The sequence below is a fragment of the Dipodomys ordii genome, unplaced genomic scaffold (assembly GCF_000151885.1).
Source record: "Dipodomys ordii isolate 6190 unplaced genomic scaffold, Dord_2.0 Scaffold6, whole genome shotgun sequence".
Classification (NCBI taxonomy): Eukaryota; Metazoa; Chordata; class Mammalia; order Rodentia; family Heteromyidae; genus Dipodomys; species Dipodomys ordii.
The window spans coordinates 16308468-16318450 of NW_012267222.1; the positions used below are offsets into that span (position 1 = coordinate 16308468).

The 9983-nt window shown below is 38.8% G+C and overlaps 1 protein-coding gene across 1 annotated transcript in view; it reads left to right on the forward strand.

Moving 5' to 3' along the window:
• The window catches only part of Hp1bp3 (heterochromatin protein 1, binding protein 3), a 36116-nt gene that overhangs the window by 19283 nt on the left and 6850 nt on the right, over positions 1-9983 (forward strand). Inside the window, exons 8-10 of the mRNA XM_013032582.1 lie at positions 1440-1453; positions 1659-1749; positions 8378-8537. Coding sequence (XP_012888036.1) covers positions 1440-1453; positions 1659-1749; positions 8378-8537 — 265 coding nt within the window. The remainder of the gene's footprint in view (positions 1-1439; positions 1454-1658; positions 1750-8377; positions 8538-9983) is intronic.

Genomic DNA, 9983 nt, shown 5'->3' on the forward strand with positions numbered 1-9983 from the left:
TCACGGTCTCTCCTGCCCGGGCTGGCTTTGAACCTCGATCCTCAGATCTCAGCCTCCTGAGTAGCTAGGATTACAGGCGTGAGCCACCAGCGCCCGGCAACCAGCATTCTTTTTTAAAATTTAGTTATAACTGGGAACATAAGATAATTCAGGCTTTAAAAATAACTACATAAATAACATTAAAGTCTTTTTTTTTTTCCGGTCCAAGACTGGGGTTTATACTAGGTACCTGACACTTTGATTCATTGGCTAGTGTTCTATCAATTGAGCCCCGCCTCCAACCCATACATAAAGTCTTCATCATTTAAGCATCCTTCTTAGATAATTTTGATAATTTTTTGCTAAACATTTGGGTTGATCATCTAAATTTTCACAATTGTTCAGTTGTGGATTTCATACCAGCATTAATTTGATTAAATTGTCAATTGACAATGAGTTTTGAATATATTTATGTAAGATCTTTTATGTGGTTGCCTTTGGAAACTTGTGTTTAACATAGTTCATTCTCCAGAAGATTTTTATTGAATATATATTCTACCAATAGTTAGTTCCAGTATGTACTTGAATTTTTTTTTTCTGGCCCTATGGCTTGAACTCTGAGCCTAGGCACTGTCCCTAAGCCTCTTTGTGCTCGAAGCTAGTGCTCTACCACTTGAGCCACAGTACCACTTCCAGCTTTTTCTGAGTAGTTTATTGGAGATGAGAGTCTCACAGATTTTCCTGCCTGGGCTGGCTTTTGAACCACGATCCTCACATCTCAGCCCCCTGAGTAGGATTACAGGTATGAGCCATCTGTAGCCAGCCAGAATATTCATAAGATCAAACTGAGAATGACTTTAAAAAAGGTTAATTAGGTCATATACTTTTTCTACTCAACCCCTTCAGTGACTTCCCAAGTTTTCCTCACAATTAAATCAATAAAAAATCCCACAAGGCACTACATGTCCATTGCCTCTGTGATCTTACCTACTACTCTTCCTCAGTGGCCTCAGTCTTCACATTTGCTCTTCCTTTTGTTTTAATAGTTCTTTCCCCATAATCCAAGTTCCTTTACTTTAAAGTTGATTTTATCTTTGCTTTTTGCTGGTCATGGGCTTGAATGCTGGGGCCTGGGCTCTTGACTCTGACCTTTTTTTGATCAAGGATAGCACTCTACGACTTGAGCCATAGCACCACTTCCAGCTTTTTCTGAATAGTTTATCAGAGATAAATAGTCTCATGGACTTTTCTACCTGAGCTGGCTTTGAACTGTGATCCTCAGATCTCAGCCTCCTGAGTAGATAGGATTACAGGCATGAGCCACTGGCGCCCGGCCAAAGTTATCCTAAAAAGACTTTTTATAAGTCAGTGTTGTAATGTGGCCCATTTAGTAGACTTGGTTGGTAGGACCAACCAAAATATCTCTGTCACTGTGGTTTAATGATAATAAACTGTTTCAGTTCTATATGTTCAAGTAATAACAGTTTCACTAAAAAAACAAAAAACAAACAAAATAAAAACACTTTTCAAAGATGTCAGCAATTTGGTATTGGATTTTTGCCCATGGTAGCAAAGTTCTACATAAAAGAATCAAGATTAGATCTGGGAATAACCCTGAATCTTTTTCTTCAAGTTTTTCATTGATGTATTTATCACTATTTTTTTGTTTTTCTCTGCAGGCCCCAGCTGTTGAAGAATGCTCTGCAGAGAGCAGTGGAGAGAGGCCAGTTAGAACAAATAACTGGCAAAGGTGCTTCGGGGACATTCCAGGTTAGAAGCCAAAGGCTTGTTGTAGAGGCATGCCTCTCAATATTGGGGCTTTTAAGGACTTCCTCTAAAATTTGAACAAGGACCTTTGAGACTTTATTTCTATGGGTCGTACCTATCAGTATTGACTGTTTTAGCAATTAAAACTTAAGAGCCAGGCATGGTGGCACACAACTGTAATTCCAGTACCCTGGAGGCTGAAGGCTAGGGATCTTAAATTCAAGGCCAGTCTAGGCTTCATATCAAGACCCTGCCTCAAAATAAAGAGAAAATAAAGCAGGTTCCAGTGGCTCATGCCTATAATCCTAGCTACTCAGGAGACTGTGATGAGAGGATCTGTGTTTTGAAGTCAGCCCAGATAGGAAACTCTAAATAAAACTTAAAAATCCAAAGTGGAGCTGTGGTAGAGCACTAGCCTTGGGCAAAAAAACTCAGGGACAGCACCCAGGTCCTAAATTCAAGCTCCAGGACTAGCACAATAAATAAATGAGAAAAATTTAAACATTTATTCATTTAGAAATAACAATAGCAGATCCATTATATATTAAGATAAACAATTCATGAAAAATTGAATTTACTCCAAAATAAATTTGTTAAGAGAAACACTTTTTACATTTTTTTGCAAATATCTTTAATGTCTAGCTTTAATGGACACTAGTATCTGTTCAGTATATTTTGAGTTTATGAAGAAAATCCGTTCTTTCTCGAAGGGGTCACACTGATCAAGATACATTATATTTATAAGCTACTTTGTTAAATGGTAGCTCCTTTGTACAATTAAAGATAATAAAAAAAATTTTAAGAAAAAGGGAAAGGGTAGAATACTTCTAAGATAACTATCAGATGATTGTTTCTTTGTATCAGTCCTGGGATTTGAAATAAGGGCTTGGGCAGTGTCTCTTAGCTTTTTTTCTCAAGCCTAACTACTCTACCACTTTTAGCCATAGTTCTACTTACAGCTTTTGGTGGTTAATTAGAGATAAGAGTCTTATGGAGGGGCTGGGAATGTGGCTTAGTGGTAGAGTGCTTGCCTAGCATGCCTAAAGCTCTGGTTCAGAGCTTCTGAGTGGTGCTGTGGCTCAAGTGGTAGAGTACTAGCCTTATGCTAAAGAAGCTCAAGGACAGTGCCCAGGCCCTGAGTTTAAGCCAAAGGACTGGCAAAAAAAAAAAAGTCTTATGGAGCCGGGCACTGGTGGCTCATGCCTGTAACCCTAAATACTCAGGAGGATGAGCCAGTCCAGGCAGGAAAGTCCTTGAGTCTCTTATCTCCAACGTTATAACCACCAGAAAACCCAAAGTGAAGTTATGGCTCAAAGTGCTAGAGTGCTAGCTTTGAGCACAAAAGCTCAGGGACATTATTACCCAGGCCCTGAGTTCAAATCCTATGATCAACAAAAAAAAAAGTTTCATGGACTTTCCTGCCTGAGGTTGGCTCCAAACCATGATCCTCAGATCTGGGCCTTCTGAGTAGCTAGGATGAGTGAGCATCTAGCACCCAACCGAGAATTATTATTCATTCTTTTTTGTTTTCCAGTCTATGAACACCAAATGTCTCTTCATTGTAGGTCTTCAGTTTCTTTTGTTAAATTAAGTCCTAGAATGAATAGAAAGTATATTTTACATAAATGTCAGTTTATTTTTTAAATATATGAAAGGAGTAATTTTAAACTCAACTAAATATAGTAAGTATAGAACTTGGTTAAAAATTTACAGCCATTACATTCAAGTAAAGGCTAAATTTTGGATGCCAGCAATATATTAAACAAAAAACATTTAAGAGATCAGGCATGGTAGTACATGCCTGTAGATTCATTTACTATGAAGGTAGAGAGCATAAAGGAGGACTGTGATTCTATTACAGTTCTGCCTGAGAATCCCTTATCTCAACAAAAGTAAGCCACAGTATTACACACCTATGATTCCAACTGTATTGGAAGGTCACAGTCTAAGACTAACCTAGGGCAAAAACATGTTATACCATCTGAAAAATGGCTGAAGCAAAAAGGGCTGGAGACCTGATCCCTAGTACCACCAAAAACAAAAACAACCCTGAACATTTATAATAATAATTTTTATACCTGTAAGATGAAACTGTTAACTATGTTTGTCTCCATCCTAACATCCTGCACATGTTATTATCCACAGAACCATATGCCTCTATTACTAAAAATCACATGTTCAGGCTTCGTTTACTTATTCATTTTATTTTGATTTCTGCACATAATGGGCCTAGCACTTGCACCCAGCTGATCCTGCCAGTTGAGCAGTGCCTCCAGTACAGCTTTTTGGTTTGGTTATTTTGGAGGTGGGGTCTTACAGATTCTTCTGCTCTGGCTGGTTTCAAACCTTGATTCTCTGGATCTTGTCCTGAGTAGTTAGAATTACAGACATAAACCACAGCCAACTGGGTAAATAGAAAGCATTTTATAGCTTTTTAAATACAGGTAGCAAGCTGGACATTAGTGATCTGAGGATCTGAGGAACACGATTCAAAGCCAGCCAAGCAGGAAGTATGTGAGAACTCTCATCTCTAACAAACTACTGAAAAAAGCTGCAAGTGATGTTGTGACTCAAATGGTAGAACACTATTAGCCTTCAGCCAAAGAAACTTAGAGACAGAGCCCAGGTGCCAGGCACCAAAAACAAAAACATTTCAGCTCTTCAGAGAAAGCAGGGAAGTCCAAACAAATGACTTAGACAACTTTAAATTACTAAGGATGACTGACTTCTTAGCACATTGTTTTAAATTGGGTGTAAAATTTTATGCATATATTAATGAATAGAATTCTAGGCCATATAGCTAAGGTAGGTCACCATAGAAACTTAGGTCACCATTGCCACTGTAGCAACAACCCTCCTATGATGCAGTTCTTGACACCATGCTTTATATCTAATTTGTACATTCTCTTCCAGACTGACTTATTTCTTCAGAAGTTATAGTCAGTTACATTGATTGAATAGGAATATCCACAGGAAAGTAGTGTCAAGCCACAGTGTTGAATCAGCTTAAAATATGCAAGGCAAAAGACCCATTAGACCAACCCGTGGCTTTGCATGCAGTATAAGATTGTCCAAGCTGGGCGCTAGTGGCTCACACCTATAATCCTAGCTACTCAAGAGGCTGAGATCTGAGGATTGGAGTTCAAAGCCAAGCCTGGGTAGGAAAGTCCATGAGACTCTTATCTCTAATTAACAACCAGAAAACCAGAAGTGGTGCTGTGGCTCAAGTGGTAGAGCATTCACCTTGAGCTGTAGCGCTGAGGGACAGCACCCAGGCCCAGAGTTCAAGCCCATGACCAACAACAACAAAAAAAAGAGATTGTATCTTACACTTTGCTAAGAAACCACTGAAAAGTTTAACATTTTCAGAGTTCTGGTGGTCAAAGTTAGTCATGTATGTTGCTTTCACTAACTTTTTTTCTTATTCAAATGCCTTTCTCCAATCTTAAGTGAATAGAAAAATTCTTTTGCTCTTTAAAAGGGGGACCATTTTCCTTTGAAACATTCCTTTTCTCTCAACAAATAGTCTCCTCATTGTAGAATGGTATCACATGCAGAGCTGGTTGTTAGCTGTAAAGAATGATGCTGTGTTTTAATCATTTTGTTTTGTTTCTAACTTACTGCCTCAGTTTCTTGATTATAGTATTACTATATTACATCTTCATCATTAAAGCCTAAGTGTACTTTTGAAATTTTGTTATCAAGTTCTTCTGCATAACTTTTCAAAATCCTTACTTGTGTGTATATGTGTGTGTGTGTGTGTGTGTGTGTGTGTGTGCATGCACCTGTGCGTGCGTGTGTGTGCCAGTACTGGGGCTTGAACTCAGGATCTCAAGCTTTTGCTTACCTTTTTCACTCAGGGCTAGTGCCCTACCAATTAACCCATGCCTCTACTTTGGTTTTTTACTGATTGATTGATGAGTTTGTCTGCCCCAGGCTGATTCTAAATGATGATTCTCTTAGATGAGTAGCTGGGATTATAGGTGTGAGCCAATATACACAGCTTCCCCAACTCTTTACTGGTGTTCTTTTTAACTGTTCTCTCTCTGCTGAGTTACCTGGCATCTTCAGTGTCAGACTTAACATTCCTATACGGTTCTCTCCTCTTTCTCTAGGTTTCTTCTTTGGGAAACAAATCATTTCCTTTTCATTTGATGAAGAAGCATCTTAAGTTCAGTATTTTCCATTAGAATTTGTTTCTGGCAACATTCATTAATCATTTGAGAGACTTTTATGCATTCCCTCTTTATTTCTGGCTTCTAATTTATCAGTCTTCAAGGAACTTCTTTTTCCTTCAGCTCTCTTCATGTCATTTGGAATGTCCATAACTAACTTTATTTTTATTTTCATTTCATGTAAGCATTTCCTTATTATATTCACACTCTTCATGGCAGGATTGTGTTAATACTTTTCTACTGAAATATTTTGTCATTTTTGTGCCTTGTTCTCATTTTTTGGTGGCTGATGCTGATTTCTGCTTTTATTTCTGCAATTATGTGTCTCTCTTCTGAGACCAATCATTTCCCTCTGCAGTTTTCCAGTTCTTTCAGTTCTGCATAGCAGTTCAAGATCATTTTCTAGTTTCAGAGTTTGTTTTTCCATATTTTCCTGAGCTAGAATGTTCTTCTACTGGAATACAAGTAGCTCACTCATAAAATTAAAGACAGCAAGTATATTTAATTATTTCTGACTCTTTTTTTTTTTTTTTTTTGGTGCCAGTCATGGAGCTTGAACTCAGGGCCACAGTGCCGTGCTGTCCATGAGCTACAGCTGCACTTCTAACTTTTTCATGTTTAAGTCTCAATGGACTTTTTCTACCTGGGCTGACTTTGAACCTTAGACCTCATCCTCCTAAATAGCTAGGATTACAGGTGTGAGCCACTGGCACCTGGCTATTTAATTTTCTCTTTGTCACTTTTAGATTGTTCATGAATATATGTCCAGTGCTTTTTCTATGTTTCTAAAATGCTTTGTGTGATTGGTACTCTTTATGCTATTAATGTGAACTGTTAATTTGATTTTGTGGTAATTCCTTAAATGTTAGCTGCCATGTGGAATCTGGAAACCATATTAGTGAACTCTTCTTGTAGTCTGTTACCTTAAAGCCATTGGTCTGTCTTGAACTATGAGTGGATCTTTGAACCACATATTATAAGTAACACAATGCATTGGTTATTTGAAAAATAGTGGCTCACTGAGTTAGGCTACATAGGATTTTCAAATCTTCAACAATTCATCATCTAGTAACAAAAATCATAGTCATTGGTGCCAGCCATTGGTCTCATAAGAACACTGCTTAAGTGCTGGGTAAATATTAAAAAGATGATAGATACAAGTTTTCTACAACTTAAATTTTCTCTTGAAAGGTTGAATTTTGCACAGGCCTCTAATCCCAGCACTTGAGAGGCTGAGGCAGGAGGATCTTGAGTTCAAGGGCGGCCTGAGCTACACAGTGAAATCCTATCTCAAAAAGAGAAACAGACAGAGAGGAGGGGAGGGAAGAAGGTAGGTTGAATTTTGCCATTGGAAACAAATACTGTTGTTTTTCTTGAAGTGACAAGACTCACTTCTTAGGATCTGAATAGTTTATTAGTAGTTCCTTCAAGTCAAAAAGATCTATAAAAAACACCATTAGTTCAGCTCACCATTATACATGCATATGTAGCACATGTGCTTTATACATACTTTCATTGCATAAAATGTTTAAAAAGGCTTGTTAGGGCTTGAGACTTAAATAGTTATTTATGCTTGAGGTTATTCCTAAGTGAAACTGGCATTAACAACAACAAAAACAAACGAAAATGTAAGTATCTGTCAGTGAAGACCATAACCACGTGCCATCAGTACAAATATCAACACAAAAAATAACAGATCACATGTTTGTTTTGTTACAAAGATAGTGTTGACCTTTAAGATCCTCTAAAAGGGTATCAGAACTTCTAGGAATTTGTGGACCACTCTTTAAGAGCTAGTCTACTTATATCTGCCTGCTTTGTTTCCCAGCCTTCTCAGCCTTGAAATATGTTACATAACATTCTTTGTGATGGGAGAAAGGACTTAAATTGGGGCTTGAACTCAGGGCCCAGTGCTTTTGCCCAGACTGGCTTTGAACTTCAGTCCTTTAGGTCTCAGCCTTCTGAGTAGGTAGGATGACAGGTGTGAGCTACCAACACTCAGTTTGCTATTTAATATTCTATTATATGATATCATAAGTACTTACAAAATTTTTCTTGGTATAGGGCACCGGATACAAGGTAGAGGAATTATGGCTATTTTCCTTTTAGAATTAAAAAGGCTTTTTTATTGTTTTGTTTTTCAGATTCATAAAAAGTATTTTCAAAAGTCTCAGTTTTTTTAGGAACATAGCAAGTTAACTTGTTTATTAGGGTAGAACTGTCAGTATCTTTTGGTAAATAGAGGGTAGAAGAAAATATCCTTAAGAGGGTTGGGACTTCTCAGTTAGATTGATACCTGGTGAATGGGAAGAGAAAGTCCCTAACCTGACAATTTATTGTAAAACATATCTGTGCTAATGCAGGAACTCCGACCCACCTGGTGCAGAGGAGTCTTGTCTTGACCTGCTTTGGGAGAGTGTTGTCTTGATGCTTTTCTCTTCCTCCTTGGAAAACAGCTGAAGAAATCAGGGGAGAAACCCCTGCTTGGTGGAAGCCTGATGGAATATGCAATCTTGTCTGCCATTGCTGCCATGAATGAGCCGAAGACCTGCTCTACCACTGCTCTGAAGAAGTACATCTTGGAGAACCACCCAGGGACCAATTCTAACTATCAAAGTAAGAGCAGAGTTAGAGTTGTATACACTTAACTGAAAATGGGGGGATTTTCTTGTGGAGGAACAAAAAACTTGGAAGCTAGGCACTAGTGGCTCACACCTATAATCCGAGCTACTTGGGGCTGAAATAGCTTACGCAGGAAAGTCCATGGGGCTATTTCCAATTAACCACCAAAAAACTCTGGAAATCATGCTACTAATATCAACATATTAAGTATTGGCTATGAAAAACTAAGAGGAAATTACAAATTTATCACTTAAAAATTAAACACAGAGCCAGCCTACCTACTAAGGAGGCTGAAGCTCTAAGGATTGTGATTCAAAGCCAGCATGGGCAGGAAAGTCCCCATGAGACTCTTAACTCTAACCACTCAAAAAACAGAAGTGAAGCTGTGGTTCAAAGTGGTAGAGCCCTAACCTTGAGCAAAAGAGCTCAGGGATAGCACCCAGAACCAGTGTTCAAGCTCCACACCTAACAAAAAGAAAAAAAAAATTAAATGGAAATAAGACTTACTCTATTGTATTTTATTTAATAAGCTTTTTTTCTTTTTTGAGAATGGGGTCATAACTGTGAAGATCACACTGGCCTTCAACCCAGTCCTCCCTCAGCCTCCATAGTGCTGGGATTGCAGTTGTGTACTACCACACCTAACCAGGTCTTATCATTAATTCACAGCAGCTTCTGATCAGAATTAATTTTACTTTACTATAAATTTTTTTTCTGATATTTTGTAGTAATTTGGATAAAACTCTTAAATGACCTTTTAATTAGTTTACTTTTACCTTTAATAGGAAGTATTTTTGTTTTGTTTTTTGCCAGTCCTGAGGCTTGCACCCAGGGCCTGAGCACTGTCCCTGAGCTTCTTTTTGCTCAAGCTGGCACCCTGCCATTTAAGCCATAGTGTAATTTCCAGCTTTTTCCATTTATGTGGTGCTGAGGCTCTAACCCAGGGCTTCATGCATACTAGGCAAGTGCTCTACCACTAAGCCATGTTCTCAGACCTGTTTTTATTTCTTTTATCAGCCATGGGGCTTGAACTCAGGGCCTGGGCACTGTGCCTGAGCTCTTTTTTTTTGCCAGTCATGGGGCCTGAATGTGGGCCTGGGTGCTGTTCCTCAGCTCTTCAGCGCAAGGCTAGTGCTCTACCATTTGAGCCACAGTGCCAGTTCCAGCTTTTTTCGCTTATGTGGTGCTGAGGAATCAAACCCAGGGCCTCATGCATGCAAAGCAAGCACTCTACCATCGAGCCACTTTCCCAGCCCCTGCCTGAGCTCTTTTGTTCAAGGCTAGCACTCTACCACTTTGAGCCACAGGACCACTTCTGGTTTTCTGGTGCTTAATTGGAGATGAGTCTCTGCCTGGGCTGGCTTCAAACTGTGATCCCAAGCCTCCGAGTAGCTAGGCAAGAGCTATTGGTGCCTGCCCAATGCTTTTTTTTTTTTTTTT